Consider the following 25,520-nt stretch of genomic DNA (forward strand, 5'->3'; position numbering starts at 1 on the left):
ATTATTCCCAACTTTGTTGGATATAAAAAGTAGTGTTAACTTACAACTTTCAAGAGTGACTCGCCACAAGCGTTACTACTTATTTACTTAGGACTAACTTTATTTACGATATGGCTAGATTTACTAAGGGAAAAAGGAGCTAGAAAGACAAGATAAAAAAATAGAACGACTAAATTAGTCACTTTAAAATAATAACAGCTACAGAGGCAGGTTAAATTAAACGAGATTTGCCATATTTTTAATATCCTTCGCTACTTCGCCACATAGTAGGGTAGGAACAGAGAACTTAAGAATGTTCCTGACCTCGCCTCATAGTATATAAAAAATATTTTACTTTGTTATCGTAGCACTTGTAAAGGTTACAAATTAAAATTCATGAAGCTAAAAGTCCTTTTGTTATTATTAAATCTCTCCCGAATTTAGTTGGCTAGGCATAAAGAAAAAGACTTAAGACACTATGTCCTCCACACAATTAATTACTGAGAGTAATATCTAAATACGTTTTTATACTAATTTTATATAACTACATTCATTTCATTGCCATACAAAACATATAAAGGTTGCAAACTTGTTTATTTTTAATTAAACGTCAATGTCAAAATCATTTAAAAATTCCTAGAACTAATTTAACTTCTTGGCTTAAAATGAAGAATAAAGAAAAAAAGTATAAAAAATATACGACTCTACATTGAGCTAGTTTCAAATTTCACTTTAAGATAAACCCAATACGTAGAGGTTAAACTCCCTGCATATCTCTTTCGCCTCGTCCCTGTCATTAACCTTTTCATACATGCTCTCCGAAGAGTCCTCATACTGTTTTACATGACCTTCCTCCAGTAGCATTGAAACCGTGCTCTCGAAGGTTCTCGAAACTCAACCATAGGAACAAGCCCACTTGGATTGAATTAAAATAAATAAATAAATTGAATTAAAATAATAGAAAGAAGAAAATAATAAAAAGGAGAAGAAAATTAAATAATAGAATTTCTCCCGGAAATGCGTGCAAATAAGTATGTAGTAAAATTCATGCATCTTTGTAAAAGCGGCAGCGGCACAGGTCTGACTGTAAAAGCGGTGACTGTGAGTTCGATCCCTATTTATGGGAATTATTATATTCCAATAGTTTTCATTACCCCGTTCTTATAAGCTAAGCGCGGTGTTGAGCGCCTCAGGAGAGAGAGAGCCTCAAACATTGATCAAAGAAGTGAAGATAGGATCTTTTTTTTACAGAACTTCTACAGATATTAACTTTAACTACCTGAAAAAATATACTAATGTTGTTTTTTTTTGTTTTACATAATAATATATAATGGTTGTGTTAAGTCGATGATATTATGGCTGACAAGGACGCGTATGACGAAACCGTATTACGTCTTATTTAGTGTTTCCTCATGTTGCAAAAATTAGTTATAATATCTTAGGTCTCTAGTTCTCTTCTCTCGTTGTCTTCTAGCTGAGGATAATGTAACTTTTTTATGTTACACCTTAGTTCCAAATTTAAATACTGCTTAGAAATTTATTTATTCTTATTAAATGTTTAATACAGGCTGTTGCAGCTGTGTGTGAAGAAGTGAACAAAGTGCGGAATGGCGATGACTCAACGGAGTGTATGATGGGGTCAGGATCTGAAAGAGTTCCACTTCTTCAGAGGTTACTAACAAACCTCTCCAGTTTACGCCCATATAATCTATAGTTCCGAGCCCAACTATATCACTTGTAGCAATTGGTGCAGAAAAGAGTAATATTTAGGTTTTGGAAACTATATATTGTTGAGGAGTAGGAGAGAATACAAGAATCAAACGTTAAGACAATTATTATTAAAAGATTCCGAACGTCAACAACAAATCATATTTCATCTAACCTACATTGGTTTTCAAATTACTACTTGTTATTCAACATTGTTATACAAGATAACGAGTCGATTCGTTTTCTGTAAGTTCTATAAGTTTATATGTATCAGTTGTAGTTTTTTTTAACTAATGCAAAGGCGAATATTTTTTTATAAAAAAAACGACAAAATATATAAGACATCCGAGACGATAAAAGTTATTAAACTATGAAAGAAATAGGTAGTTGCATGCTAAATCGTGTATATTCCACTAATCTGACAATTTGAGAGAGACGTAAAGAAGGGGGAGGGCTACAAAGCTGTAAAAAAAACGTTACCTCTACATTCTCTAGCGTGGCTAATGTTTTTTTTTTATTTTGGAGGAAATAATTCAAGGGTTACAAAAAATGTATAATCTGACGAATTCCACAAGCCGAAGTAATATAAATTTAGAATTTTAATGTACCTAAGAATTGCCTATATTCCTCTCTCCGTATATTCGTCTCTCACTCTTTCTTTATTTATTACTCCCTAACTCATCAATGAAGATGATATTTTATAAAAAGTACTTGAAAAAAAAAATTGTAGTTTTTTTTTATAAATACAAGTATTGTATTTCAAACATACATTTTTTTATTTATTTCTTGAGCTTTTCAATTGATTACGTTAATGAATGAATAAAAAAATTGAGGCCAGTCGTGGCGCAGGGGCACAGAGTGTGACTGTGTAAAACCGATTGGTTGTGGGTTCAATCTCCATTCCAGGAGATGAAATATTTACATTTCTTCGCTCTGGGGTCGAGGCAAAATCGCGACGTTAAGTGCTGCTACTCAACACTCAATGCTAGGTTCACTTAACACCCCCTTAGAAAATCTGACGAACTCGATTATTTTTTTTGTCATCTTTAACTCTTACATACGACCACCTTTACAATGGAAACTGTCAGATTAACATATTTACATGTTTAAGAAGACGTAGGAAATTGATGATATCAATATCGGAGACGCTCGAGTATGTCCATGCAACAGTTTTGTTTTTTACACTTTTGATAATCTATAGCCGCTCACCCCACCGGTCAAAAGATATTTATTATACTTATGACATTTTTTTCTTGTTATCATCTAAGCTTCGCAACCCAATAAGTCTCAATGACGCTCGAGCAAATCCCAAGTTAGCATCTTCGTCTCCTTATTTATTATGATAATAAGTAAACCCACTACCCTTGCATTCTATCAAACTAAAACCGACTTCGCCACTATGTTGTTATATAATAATAAACTAATAGAATTACTAAAATATAATTCTAACAAAAAATCGTCTATTCAAGACAAATAAAAAGTATTACAAAGTCCACAGTTTAATTATATATCACATTAATTTTATTAATGTTCCTTTAATATGAGTATAAATATGATATAATTAAGAATTATGGTTTCTTCATAGGAAGAAGGTGTTTGAAATCTTTTAGCGACATTGTAACAGTGTTTAAAGCCTACTCTATACGTATTTTATTCCTCACACTTTATCCCGCATGTGGCAGGGTAGGCTGAGATCTACAGAGAGTGTTAAGACACTCCGCGGTTGGTGAAACTCAACGCCGGAGTTCCTGTTTATATCTTATGTTAAAATCAATTTTTTTGATGAGGGCTTTATTAGCTTCAGGCTTTGTCCTTAGCGGGGTAGCCAGAGAACAGATCGCCACGTTACGACCTCTACCTACATATATATCTTCATACACGCCCTCCGCATCATCCTATGGACTCTCCGTTCGTTTGAAAAATGACATGTCTTATTAAAATACTTTATATCCTTATATGTTTAATAAGTGATAAACCTGTTTCACAGATATTTGTACTATATCTTGATAGAAACAATATACATAAGTACAATCAAAATAGATCACTGTGCCAATTTAAATTACTTTGTATCAGTTATAATTCAGAAGCAATCCCGAATCCGCTAGAATCTCATGGGATGTCATGTTCTTATATGTATGTATACTAATAATAATATGTAATCATTATTGACTTGGTTGGTTATTGACGAGGCAATTTATAGTGTCACGCTGTATCCCGCACACAGCAGGGTAGGCAGAGGGAACCTAGTGTTAAGACACTTCGTTCCCCACTTTCTGCCGAATTCTGGAGGTATTGCGTGTTGAGTGGCAGAACACAACGCCATGTTATGTATAACCGGACCGGGGAAATGAAAATAGTTTTATATACACACATTTAAATAGAAGGAAATAATGGTAATAATTACAAAATACACCGAGACCTTGGAAATTTAATTATGGCCGTTGTATAAGACGGTGGAAACTAGAAGTTTTAGTTTAGTTCAGTACAATTGTTTCTTATTAACTATTATCGCTGTGATTATGTAATAAGTGGTAATAATATTAACACTCTTTATGGAATTGTTTTTGCAATACAATGTTGATGTTCATTTAATTAATTATACATTTTATATGTACATATATAATTAGAAATTTAAGTGTGTGTGTGCAATGTGTATATGCAGCCAATGCAGCGAAGATATATTTAATATTCTGGGTTTAGGACACAGGAAGCTTGAATTTACAAAATTGCAATACCACCTTCAATGGTAAAGAAATATATAAAAATATTTGTTGAATGATTACCAAAAAGATACTGTATAACCAGTTTTAACGTAAATGATGTTTCATTCGGCATATTAGGTCTTTTGCTTTAATAATAATAAAATTTAAAAATCTTGAGAAGTTAGGAATACTCGTATTTCATCGTATACAGGCATTCAACTGGTAACGCTGGGTGTGAAGTTGGGGTACGGTATTAGTGGGAATCGCTAATGTAACGAAACTAGCATTGCCAGTAAAAAGCTAACGAAAACCATCTGCTGAGTTTTGTAGTGGAACAACAAATTTCAAGCTACTAAAGCTATTAAAGCTACTCGACATTGACACCGATCCGATACCTACACATGAAGAAGTCGCTACAGCTATTCTTTCTTTGAAGGTTCAAAAAGCACCAGAACTCGACCTTATAACTGCAGAAATGCTCAAAGCTGACTTACCCACCGCTGCTGAGATTCTGATCGATAAGATGTGGTATTCTGAAGATTCCCGAGGTCTGGAATAAGGGCCTACTGTTAACTATACCTAAAAAGGTGACCTCGAACAGGCGTCAGAATGGCAGGGAGAGCTATATCTAACCTTTGTCGATTTCGAAAAGCGTTTGACACGTTGAGATTGTCTAGCTTATGATCTTGCATATTCACCATGGGAGCCTTATACAAGAGTTGCTCTTGCAAAGTTTTGCACAATGGCCTTCTATCCTAAGATATAACTGTGTATGCCGGTGTCAGGCAAGGTTGCCTTCGCTCACTTCTTCACTTTTTGATTGCATTGGACGTATTAGAAGTCATTATATTTGTCAGTCAATTCTGTTCATTAAATGAATAATCATGTAGTTCAAGCAGACGAAGCCGCGGGCGGGCCGCTAGTAACTAATAAATATATTTGTTTATTTATAAAGTAAGATACTTTATCGAGTGGTAAATACGATTCAAAGGTATCGATAACCTAATTGCCCTGGTTTCGGTCTTTTGGATACATGAATAAATTATTTCAGGTCATTACGTGTAATTACAAATTGCAGGTATCAGAGTTTTGACATCCCAGTATGAGAAATTAAAAAGGCGCAGGAGCACAAGTGTGTGAATGTAAACGCGACTAGTTGTGGGTTCGATTCCTACTCAAGAAAGTAAAAATATTTTTTTTATGTACCTATTGTTTCATTTCTTAGCTCTGATGTCGACGCAAAGCACGTTGAGTTCTTTGAAGTAACTTTATAAAAATGTATGGCTTAGTGGTCAAAGTGCTTGGAATGTCTTCGACGAATTTCAATTCAATTCGCGGGTTCAAATCCCGCCGTATTAATCTTTTTCTACGTTTTAGCTAACTACGTTTAGTTAAACTTTTCCTGATTGTGGAATAACATTTGAGAAATATTTGAAAAACAAAAGTTGCTCCTCATTTATACAGTGATAAAATTAAGTTTCTCAATTCTTTATTTTTCTCTATTTTTGATTTTTCTCTAATTTTGTACCACAAAATAAGAATGTACGTTGTATTAGCTTTAATTTGAGTCAATAAAAACCAATCATACCCCCGAGTGGGAATCGAACTCACACCTTTGTGACAAAAAACGAACTTCAAAGCATGTAATCTATATAATTATTGCAAACATAATATAATAACTAAACACTGAACACGAGTATGTACCTACCGTCACGTGCGTCGCCATGCAACAGCGAATACGCTTATGTTGCTTTGACCCATTTAGTGGACCGGTGGGTGAATATAGCACGGAAAATAATAAGTTTCTAAGTTAACGCAATCAAAAGATATGAATGAGCATTTATGGATCGTTTTTGCTGCATTTTGTATGAAATTGGCCTCGTAATCAAAACATCTATGGTACTTCCCGTGGACCTACAGTTGTTAAATTTGGCAAGAAATAAGAACTTATAGTGAACTGTAGTACGAGTAAGAGAAAAAATCCAATAAATCATCATCATCATAATCCAATAAAATATAGGTATAGGTATAGGTATACGTATATATCTCCGCTTCTGATATCTACTTAACATAATATATTTTTGATCTAACATATTACGATATATTACATTCTCATAGCTCTCATATTAGATTCCCAGATTCCCTCTGCCTACCTTGCTATGTGAAAGATTCAGCCTGAAGCTGTAAAAATGATAGTAACAGTTATGTAAAACATTTTTTTGTTCAAATTAATAATGCTCTATAACAAAAATTCTCGTAAAAGTGATCAGGGCCCTATCAGGAATGAATCCTTATCAAGGCCAGTTATTTAATTGAAAGTGAAAGAAATCAATTTGTAACTATATTGCAAAGCGCTCTAAGAAAAAAAAATCTTTTATATATGTATTTACAAAAAAATACTGAACCTATGGTAAATAGTAACGTAGGTCGCATTTTTTAAACCATTAAAAATTCCTATAAGAATTACGCCAAAACTATTGAAATTTTCATATTAGATATCGCTATACGTGCGCTGCAAACATGAAATATTAGAACACAAAGTAATTCCGTATATTGAATAAAAATAATCGTATAGTTCAAGCGGGCGAAGCCGCTAGCGGTTGCTAGTATTTAATATAAAACATAAACGTTTACCTTTATAAGCTTTTGTTTTAAATCCAAAAGTAACAATGAATCAAAGCTTTACAAATCAATATCCGGACAAAGAGACTAATTAAGATTAAAGATTTGCTATGCTATGTAGTCTTATCACTAGTCCTTTCAAATATTGTAGATTTAAGACAAACCTGAGGCCGTCCTGGCACAGTGGAATCGAATGTAATCGTGATAGTTACTCGTTCATCCCCAACTCGGGGGAATGATTACATTTAAATTTATTTATATTTTTTCACTCTAGTACAAGTCCAGTAGTTTCGTCTGTGTCGTAGAGTTCTATAAAGCCGAGGAGTGACAACGAAGTAGGCGAAAGTACCGCCCACAAAACACGCCCTTCTCCTTATACTGGAAGGTTAACGTAGAAATTTGTAAGAACCAAATAGAAATTATATAAAAAAAAATAGTATAAAGTACCGATATGAAGTAACATTAATTAGCAGAAGCACGGCGCGACTTTGTGCAAAAATTGTAGATAGTTTAGGCAGTTGTGAACGCGACGGCTGCTGTGCTGGTTCAATTCGGAGGAATGAAGCGTCGAATCGTAAATCGTTAACCGTAAACAACGTCTCGAAAATTAAAATAATCAATACATCGCGTCTGGATAATTAAGCTGGAAATGGAGAAACGGAATGACCTAACACTAAGTTTCCTTTAGATACCCTGCAGCCCCTAAGTATATAAAAATAGAAAATGTGAGTAAAATCTTACTAAAATAGTTTTTTTTTTAGTTACCCATACGTATCTACAAAGAAAGTCTAGTGACGACACACTCTGTTTCCAATAAATCAAGTAAAATGATCATAAATAGAGTTAATATCAGTAAAGAATATAAAATGACATACCCACAACAATCCATTATAGGCGAAACAACTCGAATATTCACTAGATGCACTCCCGCGCAATCGATAACTGAAACGCATACACGGCCCTGAACCCGACCTAGGTATACCTAAGTATATCTAAACTTCTATACTAACATTATGAAGCCAAAAAGTTTGTTTGCTTCAACCAATTTGTTAATCTCAGGAACTAATGGAACGAATTAATAAGTGCTTTTGTGTTGGCTAGGCATTTATCGAGGAAGAACATAGGGTTTTCTAGATCAAGTGAAGAAGTGTCTTAAGTGGCGGAACTTAACGCCACACTTTCGCGTGATACCAAAAGGAGGAAATGAATATAATTGATTAATTTCTACGAGATGTTATCATATCAACAAGCATTGCGTTTAGCCAGACAGTCTAGTTCTTTTTCTTAAACTATTCACTGAAATATTATAACAATATTTTTATCTGCAGAGAAAGGAGAAAATATACCTAATCTAATTCAAGCACGGCTGTGAGTTCGATGCCTACTCGAGGAAATTATATATTTAAATTACTTTCCTCAATTATTTCCTGCTTTGATATACACGACACAGCACTTCCTGAGATTAGCGCATTCTACCAAACACTCTTTAGCTTTACTGGTGTAATATTAGTATGGAAGTATGATGTGCCAAATCTGTTGCAATTGTAATTTTCTATGTTTTTAATATACAAAATGTATTTAATCTACAATTTATGCCCAAAGTGAGAGGAGTTGAAGCAATGGAGCGGTCTGGGCGGTACGGACGGGCATTGGACATAGATTAACCAAATAGATAAAGACTACATTTCATAATTTAAATTAGTCGTGGTATTAGTCCGTACACGATGTTTGTGGGTTCGATTTCCTTTCGAGGGGATATTTAAAAAATCATCGTGTCGCTTTGTCCTTGAGGTAAGTCTAATCGTAATTATAGTAGGCTACATCGACACGGGGGTTACTTACACTTGGTTTAGCTTTAGAAATTTCATTACTTTTTATGCAAAAACAGACAGCATCATTTTGGGATGTAATTTACTATTTTTTCACGCTAACCTAATTCTGTAGATAAAATATTAGTACAAATAAATAATCTTACCCCTGATAGCCATATTTGATTGTCAAATGAAAGAATCAACGATCACAAAATAGATTTTTCCAAATCAACTAAAAACATTTATTATAGTAATTTTCCTTTAATATGTCCTCCAACGAATCGTCAGAGGCGTAAGAGGAGCTATAATTGCTGTCATCGTACACCGTCTAATCTAAGCTGACCGGGAGGGTATAAGTAAAAAAAGATTTTTCTTTTCTGCTGTTAAGACCCTAACTAACCTAACCCCAGTATTAAGATGATCAGAATTTTCAGAATTTGTAAATGTGACGGTTTTGGGTTGGATTCCCCCCATTCGGGGAATTAATGATTTTCATTTCATCACCTCTTCATTCTGGTAATAAGATGTTTCTTATGGTAATAAGATGTGCGGCGTTGAGTTTCTCCGCTCACCCTCTCGAAACTTAGACAGAGCGCGGGGAATGCAGTGTCTTAACACTTGGTTTCCTGTGCCTACCATGCTCTATAAGTATATACAATGTATAGCACGAATTAAAAAAAAGAAAAAGCGTCCAATTCTCATTGGAATCCAGATCCATTAAATTTAATTCGACTCGTCCTAACTAAACCACTGTGGATTTTTAAAGTTATATTAAATTTTCATATACTAGCCGTAAGAAACTTGTGCAAAATATATACAATATACATATACTTATTGCTCAAATTGATTTTGATAACCGCATCACAAACTAAGACCCACACATTATATATTTGTTTCACTAAACAAACTCACAATATGTTTAAACACACTTATGTTTACAGAGGATATACCTAGAATAGAATTTAAGATAATGATAAGAGGCCATCGTGGCGCAGTGTCAGGTTGTTAACGCGATGGTTGTGGGTTCAATCTCCACTCGGAACAATAATAAAGCCAAACTTATTATCATTTCCCCACTCTGTTATACAAAATGCGGAATTCAATTCCGGCACTTAACAGGTAATGACTCGAAGAGATCAGGCGTAAAGATCAGAAGAAAGTGTCTTAACACTAAGTTTTCTGCGCCGAAACTGCCATATATAAAAAAATGAAGTAATAGTAGTACAAGAAACTTAATTTAATTTGTGTATGCATCTCTATGAAGCTACGACCGCAAGGTATTAACTTTTAGCGAGGGCAAAGGCTTTAGGAATTTCATCTGCCAATTAGTATTCGCTATACAATTTAATATAGTTATGATTTTAGCAATATAAAGTAGGTATATATTATTTAAATAAAAAGTCATACATTATAGTTTTACTTAAATCTAAAATACAAATCTATTGCCATATTAAATTACAATACAATACATGATACCACCAGCAGGTAGCGGCGTCCGTTTATATAGACAGACGCCTGCTTAAACAAGAATGGCTTGTCAAAGGCACTCGTGGGGTGTACGGTTGCGCACTATCCTCCTGCAAATTGTGTAATAGTATGACATGGTTGTATCCCCTTGTATAGTATAGAAGTATAGTCCTAGTGATATATAGTGAGAATTAATGAGTGAAGTTTTACACATTTCAAAACCGTGACATATTAGTCAGTGGAACTAATCCCTACATTATTCACATCCAAAGTAGAAACCACGTAAATATAGTTCAACTTAATATAAAAATGTTCCAAAAACAGATTCGAACCTACAACCTACGTCATTACATAACCAATAACTACTTATAAAGTAACAAAAGAACAGACATGAAGTATAAACATCTCGCTCGCATCTCATTAAGTTGTCCGCTCCAAGCGCCCCCCGCGAACAACGAGATTAACTGCCTACTTGTATTGATACAGGGATGCATAAATATAGTGACATGTATTATCTCTATATATAATAAAACAGTAAAAATATACTATACTGTACTTTCTTGTCTGTCTGTCTGTATGTATGGTCATGCTAATCTCTGAAAGTACTGAACCGATTTACGTAAAACTTTTACCAATTACACGTAAGCAAATATATGTATATAAATACGTAGTATAGACAAATTACTGTATAGGGACATCTTATTGAGCCAATTTTGTTAAATGAGCGTCAATCGTTTTGTATTCACAAGTGTCATTGGCCACTCTGCACTTTGTGTGTGTGTGTAATTGTATAGCGGTTTGTATTATAATATTTAAGGTAAGTAATGTAAGGTGTTCCACACGCGCTACAATAGGGGGTGGGTCATATAGACTCCTAACAGATAGAGGTTTAGACATGCTTGAGCAAATCTGATGGTTACTGGTTTTAAGTAATTTGGAGTTATACAAAATTACCAATAGATATGGCAAGGTCAATACTATTCTGCGTAGAACGCTGGAATATGGCATGTATGAAAGTTAACGTGATTTTCTAAAAAAAATACACATTATCAATATTATCATAATGAACAACCATTGTCAATATCATCAAAAAAATATGAAAAATCATTTGCGTGAATTTTTTACGTCAAATGTTAATTTCTTTTCCGTTCTCGTAGAATTTTTTAAAAATCATTAACTTACAAAGCGATACGTAGAATTCTACCACTCAACGCGCAATACCTTCAGTATTCGACGAAAACTAGGGAACGGAAGTGTCTTAATGGGAACGCTAAGTCCTCTTGACCTCTCTTAATTCTGAGGTTTCCTCTGCCTACCCTGATATGTGAAAATTACTTTTAAGATACAAATAGGATATTGATATTTAACAAAATGCTTATATAATTATAGTCCAGCTAATGTTTTAGAAATCTTCACCTTTTTCTCACAAAGACTGTGCATGATAGGTTTTACATCCAGATAGTTCTATGCTTTAAAAATACATTCGGTCTAATATAAATAACTAAGGGTTTTAGTATAATATAAGACACATTCTAAGTGCGGGAAGTGACTCTATATACAGTACAGTGAGTTACATTTTCATGATGAAAGTGATACAATCCAATACTAAAACATTTTTTCAATTCGAACCACTAGTTCCTGAGATCAGCGAGTTCGACTACCTCTCAAACAAACTTTTTGGTTTTACATTAATATACAAGAATAGATAGATTGACAAAGCGCGGCGTTGAGTTCTGCCACTCAACACGCAATGCCTCCAGAAATCGACAGAAAGTGGGGAACGGAGTGTCTTAATACTAGGTTGCCTCTGCCTACCCTGCTGTGTGCGGGATACAGAGTGAAGTTAAAAAAATATATAGATTTACCTATATATACATTTATATACATTTATTTAGACCGACATACGAAGAGCAACACAAAATACTTAAATAAAAATTCAAAAGCGGATGAAATATTCGTACAACCAGTATGGTAATTAACACAAACGACCTTGGATTATATAACAAGAAACGAGTTTAAATCACATAATATTTCATTCTTATTCCTTATATGAATATATTTTGTTTATATATATATGTAAAAAGATATAAGAAATACTCGTATAACAATGACAGGTTTTAAATAAAACTTAAATAAAAGGTTTTTTTAGAAAATATGTGTATTTTTTTATTTAGTTTATTAATAAAAGAATATACAGAAATTAAATAAAGACAACAAATAGGTATTATTACTATTGTACTAAACAGTTCATATGTCATAGCTTGTTAGATAACCGTTGTGACACCGTCGTGGCGCAGCGGCACAAGGTTGTGACTGTAACACGACGGTTTTGGATTCCATTCCCACTCAAGGAAGTGAAATATTTATTTACGTTTATATATACATTTCTTCGGTGTCGAAGCAAGGTTCCCTCTGCCTACCTGTGTGGGGGATACAGTGTGAAGATATTTTTTTTGTTTGGTATCGAAATAAAACGCAAAATATAGATTGAGGACAGCATTAGATATCGACAAGACCTAGGACCGTAGCCCCTTGGGCCTACACTGGGTTCTCTGAAACGCGATGAACACCCACAATGAATGATGAATCTATGAAATGCTTAAAAGATTCGTCAGGTTTACATAAATAACATATTTAGGCTATTTTATAATGGAAAATGTTACTACTTATTAACAATATTATCCATACTTATATTATAAATTCGAAAGTAACTCTGTCTTTCTGTCTGTCTTTTAAGCAATCAAGCCCAAACCGCTAATTTAATTGTGATGAAATACTCATGTAGAGACACATGAGGGTACCGGGATGAACACAGGATACTTTTTTTTCCTTATATATGTTATATTGTCGATATATATTAATATATTAAAATATTTATTAATTTGACAAGCAATTTATTCCGCCATGTTTATAACAACCGCCGTTGCTAAGCAACGATTTGCAAAGTTTGTTGTTAGAAAACGTCACCCAAAGTGAGTTTGCTTAATGCATACATGGCGCGCGCCGATATAGATTTGTATACATTAACAAAAATTAGATGATTTCTATAATTTGATATTCATCCTTATGAAAATAAACATAATAGTCACTTTTAGCATTTCATGTAGATAGAAATTATAGTTTACTGCGTAACATTTGCCAAAGTTGTTGTTGTCGTAAATTATTTGCTAAAGTTGATATTTTTAAAATTGATGATGTTAATGATTTAAAGAAGATACTAATGAAATGCTGTGATTGTGATTAATTAATTAATATTTATTTAGTTTGCTTTATAATGTAGATTTGTAATGTGTATGATTTTAATTTAATCTATATATATAAAATCGAAAGGTCACTCACTCATCACGAAATCTCAGTAACTACATGTGCTAGGAATCTCAAATTTTGCATAGGAGTTATTTATAGGACGTGGCTCGGGGATTTGCAATATTCAACTTCTAAGGGGTTGTTTTTGAGGTTGAAAGTTTGTATGAAACTTCGTTACTACAAATGCTAGGAATCTCAAATTTTTCATAGACGTCACTAGGATGTAGTCATGGAGACAGAAATTAATAATAACATAGTTCACGCGGGTGAAACCGCGAGCGGGCCGCTAGTTAGATAATATATTTATATGACTGAAGATTTCATAAAAGTTCTAGTAGTATTTAGCTTATTTTATTTTATGCTATATTCTGCATACAGTATGGCAAGACGGAAGTGTCCATAACTCAGCGCCGCGCACATTTCATGTTTACATTCGCAGACGGCCTCAATTAAATATGATATTTAGATAAATACCTGATATGTCCGAACCTCGTCATGATACGGGACCACAGCCTCTGCCGCTCGTGGCTCTACCTGCAAGCATAATAAATCTCAAACCGAGCTGGTGCATGGTGTGGTATTCGCATTGATTTATGTTAAGCCACTAACACAGCGTCCGCCGTTTGACACGCAATGTCTTAGATGTACATTATACACTGAGATCCCAGGGTCCGCAGATGTCATTTTAGCAAAGTCTAACACCGGTGTTGTAAAATAAATAAATGTATGAAAATTAAATAAAGATAAATGTTAATCATGAACTTACACGTTCTAAGCAACCTGTTAAAAAATCTTGTGAAATTTTATGAAATCAATGAAACTATAAACAAAACATATTCACTAGACAGCCACAAAAAACTCTATAGAAAACCAAAAAAAAATCATACATTTCAAATTAGATCGGAAGTACAAAAAAAGAATTTTTAAAGTTATTTTCGTTTTTTAAAAACACAAAAAAGATGTAAAACGAGGTTTAAAACATTGAATTTAGATATTTTAAGACACGTTTCTCGAGCGTTTTTTACTGGGCTGGGCTGAATGATGAATACTAACAACAGTTTTGTTATATTCAGTCTCAACATTTACCTAACCCGCGAACATTTAACCCATTAATGGCATTATTTATTGTTACAATTTTTTTATTCGCTCTGGAGAGAGCGCTCTCGCGTCCCAATATGCAATATATAGAATTTGAACAGAGATTGAAGGACACAGTGTTTGTACGCTAGTTTCAGTTATAATAAATTCACAGATATAAAAGCAACGATTTATATATTATTGAATTTCAATAATATCGCGGATCACTAGATGTGTTATAATTTTATTTCGTAATCGAAATGTAATGACGCCAAATGATGTTTTTAAAGGCTCAACAAAGATCGTAAATTGCAGGCAAAATGTTTAAAAATATATATTTAAATTTATTATTATTGATCGTGAAAAAAATATATAAGTTCTCTATACATTATCAATAGAACTGAGCACTTTTCTGTACATCCAACCCGGCATTCCAAATAAAAAAATATCTTCCTTCATAACGTATAAAATATACATACATACATACGTGTTAAAATATTTCAATCGGTATCATTCTCATACATGTTACATTGGTTTTAATGTAGAAATCCATAAATAAAATTACTGAATGTATAAGCTTCCTCTGTTGCTTTGACTTTCATATTCGGAATATTGTAGAAACTTTGGATCTATTTATCTTACAAATATTATATAAATATTATATCGTTACAAAATTATACACGTAGTTCAATTCATACAAAATTACCTTGCACGCCCGCAAACTTAAGGTTGTCGACTTTTATAAGTTGTAATTCCCGGTGACCTACAATTATGAAATTAGTACGGAAACTTCGTAAGAGTCCGACTCGCACTTGGCCAGTTTTTATATTAACCTTTAAAGGTTTCTTTCGATAAAGTTGGAAAAGTGGTCTCTAGATATATAGTACTACCTGTCGTCGCTAACCTCGTAAGGAATAAATTATAGTTATAAGGTAACATAGACCTATAATAAAAACGGAAGTTTGTTCAATTACCATAAAGCTTTCCATAGCTATGAGATATTCGATACACGATGCAAAGTGTGTGGATGTCACTCGAAAATGTTACAAAGTGAATCATAGATTCAGGTAACAGGGCACAACGGCCCCTGAAATCTAAAACCATCTATTATCTATACAATATAGATGGGAACAAGTTATTAAATTTTTATTACGTAACCTAGGCAGAGGGAACCCAGTGCTAAGACAATCCAAAATTTCCCATCGAATTCTAGAGGTATTGTGTGTTGAGGGGCGGATATCAACGCCGCGCTTAACCTCGACACCGGAGCGAACTAATGAAAATATAAATTTAAATAAGTATTTCATTTTTCCGTGTGGGTATCGAACCCGCAAGCAGTCACGTTTACAGCCACAATTTGTGCCCCTGAGCCACGACTAGCCTCAAAAAATATAAAAGAAATAGAAAAATAATAATAATAGACTTCATTTTAATGATTAAACATAAACTCTGAATAGTCAATTCCAGTATGAGATATATTTATTTATATTCGAATACGAGTCTTTATAAAACTTTCATTCAGAAGTTACTAATAGACTACATACATTTTTAATTTTACGTTTTTAGAGTCCACGAAAAGAAAATGATGAACCAATAGCAATTTATAAAATAAAATCTTTTCTCCACAAATTTCACTGCGGTTTTCACGAATATATTTAATATATAATTTCCACGTAATATTTGTAGTATTTAAGTAAAAGTATGTATAAAGCGTAAATATTATATCCCTAATTAAATCTCTAATACAGTAGAAAATATAATAAAAATGTAATACACTTAGTCTTAAATAGTGCGAACTAAATACTAGTTTATAAATTAAGGATTTCCCAGGTTTTTATAAAAAAAGTATAGTGTTGGCTTCCACAATGTGGAGGATAAATGGTAATTTCATTTACCGATTTTAATCAAACTCACTATACCTATGCGATGTTACAGATACCCTATTTACTTAGCAACTACGAAAGAAAGTATATAAAAAAAACAATAATGATTTTAAAAGCAATAAGAAACACCCAATCGTTGATCGAACGACCACCTCGCGCTCTCTACCCATCCGGTGCAGAAATGGTTAAGCCGTTCGTTATCTGGTGATTATGCTCGTTACGGATCCAGTTCCACCTGCCCGCGCTGAGTATTAGAAAAATCTAAATTAAAAACATCTGAGTCTGATTGTGGATTTTTTAGTGAAAGAGTTTTTAGTAAGCCCGTTGATTGAGCGATTTTCGTTTGATTTTCATTTGGGAGAAAATATAATTTTAATTTCTTTTATTAAGAGTAATTAATAAAGAAAGTTATACAATAAAATATATTACTCTATCAGAAAGGTATTTACACATATGCATTTTTTTTATCTTGTAAGTTCAGAAGTTGTTTCTACTTGGTGAATGTGTGACGAATAAAAATTTTGCGTGAAGTATAGGGATTCAGGCTTCCCACACAGCAGAGTAAAGAGTGAGGAACCTGGTGTTAAGACACTCAGCATCACTCGCCGCATTACGATCAGCATAATTGGAAGGCATATTGTTTATAGATTCACTCTGTTTCCCCTCGTACACAGTTTGTATTGTTAACTGTCGCGTTTACAAACGTACACTGCCGCTGTGGCGCTACTTACTTGACTTCAGCAGAAGTGGAGAACGGAAGTATCTTAATAAGAACTCTGTCCTAACACTAGGTGCCCAGGTTCTCTCTGCCTACCCTACCACGGCACTATGCAGATATCAAAGCCACTTAATAAAGTAAAAAAGATATTTAAAAAAACAATGAAACCTGCACAAGAAATCAGTGTTTATTTCTCAATATAAGTGATAAACTTTCCATCGTTGTTTCTAAAGAAGTTATACAGATGAATATGTAACTGGGACCCGCGTATCGAACACCGTATATGTACTTCTCGTTCACTTGAGGGAAAATATATTTCCCTTTCCTCACTCTGGTAAGAAGGCGAAAATCATTTTCTAATAAAATACTATTTTATTTATAACGAGAGTAGGTATTTTGTCAAAATTGTCAGTCTCCTCTTTCTGAAGTGAAAATATTCTTATAGAAACATAATGTCATTCCTAAAAAAAATGTGGCAAATCAAAATGTCTTTAATAACAACACATACACACAAATGGTTTGGATGGACATCGAGAGAAATTAGAAAATCAATTCAATGAGCAAAAAGAGTAGTAAGAGACCCAGCATGACACTTCAGTTGACCTTCGAGGACACGGTGTCGATGATACTGGAGAAAGGTCACGTGAATAGCATGAGGAACCCGCGGAGTATGATGACAGTGGAAGAGGCGAACGAGGTATGCAGAGACTGCAGCGCCTGGCGTTTAGTTCTCTGTGGCCAACCCTCTAGGGATAAAGCGTGAAGCTAAAAGACCACAAACATAAATTCTAATATTCCAACTACAACTGTTAAAGGAACTTGTTACCTTGAATATTAAATATAACATATGTATACCTCTCACGTCATTTACCATATGTGTACATAGTATGTGAAAAATACGTCTATTAGGTAAAATGTATAGTAGAGTATTTCGGACACAAAATGGAGAACTCTTACGACTCTTACGACTTATTGCCATGCGAAAAATAGCAATTGAGTCAAAGATAATTTCAATACTTATTAGCTTTCAATCTATAGTAAAGTTATAAAACCAAAGAGTTTCTTTGGTTGATGGCGCTTATCTCAGGAACTACTCAGGTACTCATAGATTTTTTTTGCGTTGGATAGTCCATTCATCGAGAAAGGATGGATACAAGTTGTATTTCATCGCTTCAATCGTTTTATTGTAACCTACTGTACCTGTGGCCAAAGTCTCCTCCCGCGCTTACGTGGAATGTGTCAAGGGTGATACGATTCTTAGTTAATTATTTCCATTTCACGCAGGGAATTCTCATTCTTTTCTCTCATTAAATCTAGTTAATTAGCGAAATAGATATTAAATAGTATCCCTTAAGTATAATATACTAGTGTCGCGGCAAAGAGCGGCGTTGAGTTCCGTAACTCACCACGCAATGCCTCCAGAATACGGCGGAAAGTGGAGAAAGGAGTGTCTTAACACTAGGTTCCCTCTGCCTCCGCTGCTGTGTGTGAGAAACAGCGTGAAACTGATATATGATATATATATTTTATTTTTCCAGCACTAGACGGTCTGCTTAAAGGTTAGTAGACCTTTTATTTGTATGTACCTGAAATGGGGACCTTGTGTTAAGAGTCTTCGTTACCCATATTCCGCCGAATTCTTGAGGTAATGGCGGAAATCAGCGCCGCGCTTTGCTTTCTTACCGGAGCGAGGGGACAAAATATAAAATACTTCATATCCATCTAAAATTTATATGAAAAAAACTTCTGTTTCAATAGTTCTAAGCAACTTTTTCAATATTTCGTTGTAAACATCGTTTCAAACTTTTATTAAATATTACAAGATTCTTGTATTCTTGTAAGAGTTCAAGTAGGTTTAATATTAGAGGGTCGTGAGTAGGTATGATTCTCACTGCACTCGGAACTTTTATGTAGTTAATTCGATGTTATGCACAGTAGACAGAGGGAACCTAGTGTTTTTGTGTGTACCTAGTATTCCTCGCTCTTTAGCTTTAGTAGCAAGACAAAGTTCAACGTTGAGTTCTGCATCCAGATACGAAATATCACGAAAATTGGATGGGGCGTGGGGAACGGAGTGTCTGAACACTAGGTTCTCCCTCCATACACTGTTATATGCCTTATCGACGTGAAGTTAAGTAAAATACAACGCAAATATTACCTGTAATGTAACAGATCTAAAAATCATTCAGCCAAACATTTACCTAATGCAGTTGAAGGGTCTTAATTAATCGACTATTACAACTGAATGCTAATTGGTACCACTCGCTCGTGGCACGGACAGACGTAAAATTCGTTCACAAATAAGAAATCTTTGTATATGGTTATACTCTTGCAGTTTATTTTTATCTCAGTGATATCAATTAGTATTTTAATTGTACTTAGTTTTAAATCGACCACTCATTGGCTAGGAACTAAAGTGATACAATAAGAATCTATAAATCTTGCTAATAATTCATGTTTCAAAAACATTTTACACATACTTATATAAATTATAGGTACTTTAAATTAAACTAACACAATGTCTATTACGTACATATGTACATAATTGTTTTTCAAAGGGTATAGAATCTCCTCTTATTTTAATACAGAAGTCAGTTAAAAATAGATTTACTTTACAATTGATAGACAATTTGGTTAGATAATAATAGTTCCTAGTCAGGTCATCATCAGCTTGTTATTTCTTTCATGTCATATGTATATGTAGATATGAAAAAGCATGAAGTTGCTTCATTTTGTATTTTCAAAAAATAAACTTTGTTTCTATATATAAGTGAAAGTGTATACCAAAGTATCATACAATTTGAGTGACAGAATCGTGGAATTTTTAATAACCATGATTCTGTCACTCAACACATAATGCCTCTTAAGGGACAGAAATTCCGACATAAATATATGTACTGCATGCACTTGTATAGATTTTGTAATTCATTTTGTTGATTGTAAATCATTTTGAGTGGAATTAGTATTGGTCACAGCATACATAAATGAAAAAAATATAAGAAAGAAATAATTTGATAAGATAATACTGTTTTATCAACATCTGTTCAGCAATGAGATAATAACTATAAAAAATTTTGCCCCACAAACCTACTAATATTTATGTTTACTACTACTTTATACTTAATTTTTCTTTCAGTTGCAGACAAATATAGCAAAGCATTTATATCAATACCTAAAATTTTTGCAGTGCCCACAGACATAACTATAAGTTTTTAGCCTTTCTTGAAAAAAGTTATTTTTTGAGTTAACTCTGTCTAGATCAACCATGCAATATAACAATAGTGTAAGTTGAAATTATATATTAAATTATACAACTTTATTATGTACCTATGTAGATGTTTAATAAAATTTATTATACATGTAATGTTAAATATTTTTTTTATAAAAGGAAGTTTTAGGCAGTTTAAATGAAAGAAATGCTTTTTCTTGTATAAAATAGTCCATAATCATCCTTGTAATTACAATTTTATATGTTATAAGTTTTGTAAATCTGTAATTTTTAAAGAATCTCAACAGATATATTTTGTTTTAGTTTTATATGGCCGCTTTGCCTATTTTTTTTTTCAGCTTCACACCGTATCCTGCATATAGGAGGGTAGGCAGAGGGAACCTAGTGTTGAGTTTTTTATTACCACTTCCCACTGATTTTGTCGAGGCATTGCGTGTTGAGCTATGGAATTCAATGCTGATTATTATTTTTATTAAAGTATAGTACTAATTTAAGCTAAGTCCTATATTTCCAATAGATATATTTTTATTTAAGTTAGTAAAAATGTGCATACATAGTTTAAAGACAATAATTAAATATTCAATTGTCATCTTTACATAAATATGAAGAAAAAACATGCATTGTCTTTTACTTCAGTTTTTTTGACTTGAGGTTATTATCTAATAAATAACTCACTACTAAAAAATTAATTGTTATCTTTAATTTCAAGAAATGTTATTCTTGACATTGAAATGAAGTTGCTTGTCTACTTTGTACAGGAAACTATGAGTACCTCATTACAAGTTTATTAATAGTTTTTACCTTATAGCAGTTATAACATTATATTTAACAATAAAAAAATTATAAGATACTTTTTAAATATCTTTATTAATAGAAAAATCAGACAGCTAAACTATTTCGCCTTTAATGATGTTCTCATAAAAAGTTAGTAATTAACAAATACTAAAGCAAACAACAATAACAATTATCAAATCATTAGTCTTCTATTAACCATTTAATTTAATACAATATCAGGAATGTAATTTTTCTATACGGGAAAGCGAAAATAAAATAAAGAGAAAAAAAAATACAAAAGTTTTGAGATTAATGCTTACATAAAAGTTTATGAATAACCTAGAAGTTTTGAATAATATACTTACTGGCCACACTTTGAAGTGCTCGGCTGTTGAAAATCGTCCATCCCGCGTAAAAAACCATGGAAACTTCAAGAACTTTTGATTTTACAACTCCGTAGTTCGTAAACAGTGATCACAAAATATTTTCTTATACGATATTCACATTTCACTTGACACTTATTTGTCTATATAGCAATTGTTCCTAATTAACAATGTAAAATGTAATTTTTAATGTTTTTTAAGCTCTTTAATAGTTGAAAATAACACTTCGCACTTTATAAAACCATAAAATAAAATAGTAGATGCACAGATAGGTGATAATGATAATATGTCAGCTGTCAAAATACGTAATAAATACGTAACGAACGTTCCGTTACACGATCGTGGTTTGTGTCGCTTAACAGCTGTTTAATTGTTGTGTTAAATTGATAAAAATTAAAATAAATAAATTAAAGTAACGAAGTTTTGTTTCTAGTACTTTTTAATTAAAAACTTTAATTAGAAATGACTAGAAAGTGGGCAGTGTAGTGTTTTACCATTACATTTTCTCTGCTTATTTATTTGATATAGGCAAGGGCTTTGTAAAACTAAAGGAATGCACTTAGTAAAAGAAACAATTGTAATGTTTTTTATACTTTCAATAAAAATTAAATGTACCAATATTTAAAAAACACAAACATATAGATGTTGATCTAACTGCCACATTGATTTCTACGACTTTCAAAGTTTTTTTTTTCAGCTTCACGCTGTATCCCGCACGCATCAGGGTAGACAGACCTCGTGTTAGGACACTCCGTTTTCCCACTTTCTGCCAAATTCTGAAGGCATTGCGTATGAAGTCGCAGAACTCAACGCTGAGACTTCCAAAGTTAAGGAAGATTTTTTTTTAAAATAAAAAATAAAGAGTGTCAAGGCACAATATATTGTCTTTCACTGATATATTTGTTTTTTCTTATTCCTTATTTTTTAGCATCACGCTGCATCCTGCACGTGACAGGGTAGAAAGAAAAAACTTAGTGCTAAGACACTCTCAATTTCTTTAAGTATATAATTTAATGAAGAATTTAAATAAGACAATCTAAAATCAAACAGGTATATAAAAATAAAATAACAAGCCTAGAACATTATGAGATATTATATACTGTTAGTTTGTATAATATGTAAGAATTTTGGTTTTATATTGTATTTTTCTTGAAAAAAAAACCAATTGTTTTAGGAAATAATACACAATTCAGTGAAAATAAGATTTATTAAGATAAAGCTCAGCACTATGGAGTCAATTTACAAGACTATACATAGTCAATCGAAAGATAAAAATAATATACTAAAAATGTTACACAAATACTTAAAGAAATTAGGCCTTAAATCATTTGTACTAGAAACGTATGAAAATATGATGTTTATTGTATTGTATCTGAATTATTAGGACGGTAAAATGTTTTATTACACATATACAGGATGGAAATGTCAGCCAACCATTTACGGGAACTGCATATAGGGTAAAATATTTTATACCCATACCTAAACAAATTTATCAAGATGCCTCAACAGTTTGGACGTAGGATTTTTTTCCATTTCACGACGTTTACCCCTACCTGTATTTCGTGTGACGAACGAACTACGACGAACTTTATCGCCAATACCTCGATTTCGGAATGCGGCGTGTGCGGCGGTGTCCCTGCGGATAGGTTTATGTGTGCATGCGTCGTCCTTACAAATGGCGTTTTATTTTACAACGATAATTTTATTATTTATTTTGTTTGAAAAAAAAAAATTTCATTTTTGGGAAAAAAATAAATAATTGTATTAGGCTGTTATAGAGTAATTAAAACTGTGGTTTCATTAAATGTGGTTCTGACACTTCCACCCATGTATATAAAGAAGGTATATATTTCAAAACATAATTTCCAAATGTCCTAATATTTTATGCTATAATTAATTAATTTAATAATATAAAGTTAATCTTATGTTAATTTTGTGACTTTGGTTTACCAAAGTCACTAATATTTCAAATATTTTGGAATTCAAACTTTTTCTATGGACAAATCTTATATTATAATAATTTCAAAATGTTTATCAATAATTTTGATTGTTTCAATTAACTATGTATTTTTATATTATTCTAATATTTAAATTGGAATGATATCCGTCATTCATTTTAGAATTAAAATGGTGATCTTAAATAACTTAACTTAAAGGTAAAATATTGTGTAAAAGAGCACAAAATTATTTAAACATGTATAAAATAATAAGTGGAGTTATATTAGAGATATGTTATCATCAAAATAAAGTATCGCATTGTCAATATAACTTATACGACAGTCAAAAAACAATGACAAGTATAAGAAAAACCTATGTAAATAAATAGTAAATTGATTGAGAGATGCTATATTATGAATCATATAGAAGGAAATAAAGCTGTCTTCATTGAGAAGATTATTCGGGTAGACATGTGGAACATCCATTCCCCACGCATCTCAACACCGCGCTTTGTCTTGTTATCAATAAATGAAAATAATTGATTTACCTTAGTAGGAATCTAACCCATAGCTGTCGCGTTTACAGTCAGACGTGTAGAATTAGAAAATAAAAATAAAATGATACTGTTTATTTAAAAAAAAATATTGCTATAATTACTTTAATATGATTCATGTATAAAATTTTAACACTGATTAGAGATATATTAGTAACGAATCAAAGGACTATCTATAAATAACGTCATACATTACGGGTTTCAGAATATAACATATTTCGGTAATGTTGCTTCAATGTAAGGCTTATTTATTAAAATATTTAGTTTTTTAATTTAGTGACGTAATTTTGTATAAGATAAATATAATTAGCCCGTTTTAATATAATTAACTCATAATAGGCCTAATGTTGTACTTAAAATTATATTAATTTTATAGCGTTACAAATATATCCGTAAATACAAAAAAAAGAATATTGGATTGTTTCTGCCTCTTACTTTTTTTAAATGAACTATTTAAAAAAATAAGAGGTAGTGACAGAAGAATTAACAGAGTTACATAAAATAAATAATTGTGACTTAAAATATTAACTAATTTTATGTTTCTCTCCAAATTCAGAAAATCTATACATCTTCTGAGCTGATTACTCACTCTAGAAGACGCTAATTTTGAATCGTGATTTTTTTTTAACATATGAACTGTCAAAATTGCCAAAACTATAAATCTACTTTCTCTTTTTTACCGCACAATCTCTTTCGAGTGTTCTCGATACGACGTGACATTGGCGCACTCATTAGTTCTCAACTGGCACGCTCGAAACGCCATAATTTAAGAACTGAATTGTAACTTTAAATCTTTGGCAAAAAAGATGATATTTAGACAAATTAGTTTAGTGCTATTTAATAATAGTTCCGAAAATATAAAATAAAGATAAGAAATATATATAGCATTTATGACATTTGTTATAAATTAACGCATGTATAGCAAAATAATACTTTTTTACAGTGTTAGGTATGTTCTACGGTAAACTACTACGGGGTTTGGGCTCGAAGCCAGCCTGAAGAGACTACTTAGTTCTTTGAATTGGATGGCTGGTTCTTTGGTGGGATCTGAAATTTAAAAAAAATATTATTAGTTATTAGAAGGGTTAGAAATGTTTTATTTTTACTAATAATAGTTGCCAGTTACAAGAGATTATTGATATTAGTTCTTAATATAAAAATATTATCAAATACTTTAAGCATGATAAATAAAATAATCACATACGTTCTTCACAAATGTTAATAAACTATCGAATGTCAAAAATAATGTGACGTGATTTTATGAAATATTAAATTGTAATATAAAAAATCAAGTTACATCCAAATGTTTATATAAAATTTCAACAATAAAACAGACTCTATGAGCACGATGGTTATGGGTTCGATCAACGT

General features: G+C 32.3%; 2 protein-coding genes across 4 annotated transcripts in view; both read right to left on the minus strand.

Moving 5' to 3' along the window:
* Positions 1-21,948, minus strand: part of cyc (basic helix-loop-helix ARNT-like protein cyc) — a 60,467-nt gene extending 38,519 nt beyond the window's left edge. For both annotated transcript variants that reach the window (XM_085206167.1, XM_085206166.1), the window contains exons 1-2: positions 21,641-21,948; positions 14,067-14,128 (exon numbers count right to left, since the gene is read on the minus strand). In XM_085206167.1, coding sequence (XP_085062293.1) covers positions 14,067-14,091 — 25 coding nt within the window. In that variant the 5' untranslated portion in view covers positions 14,092-14,128; positions 21,641-21,948. The remainder of the gene's footprint in view (positions 1-14,066; positions 14,129-21,640) is intronic.
* An 898-nt stretch (positions 21,949-22,846) lies between these two features.
* Positions 22,847-25,520, minus strand: part of LOC146526788 (uncharacterized) — a 35,717-nt gene continuing 33,043 nt past the window's right edge. For both annotated transcript variants that reach the window (XM_085206169.1, XM_085206170.1), the window contains one exon: positions 22,847-25,196. In XM_085206169.1, the coding sequence (XP_085062295.1) occupies positions 25,158-25,196 (39 nt within the window). In that variant the 3' untranslated portion in view covers positions 22,847-25,157. The remainder of the gene's footprint in view (positions 25,197-25,520) is intronic.

Source organism: Heliconius melpomene, chromosome 21, assembly GCF_056956725.1.
Source record: "Heliconius melpomene rosina isolate 202511_hmr_F chromosome 21, ASM5695672v1, whole genome shotgun sequence".
Taxonomy (NCBI): domain Eukaryota; kingdom Metazoa; phylum Arthropoda; class Insecta; order Lepidoptera; family Nymphalidae; genus Heliconius; species Heliconius melpomene.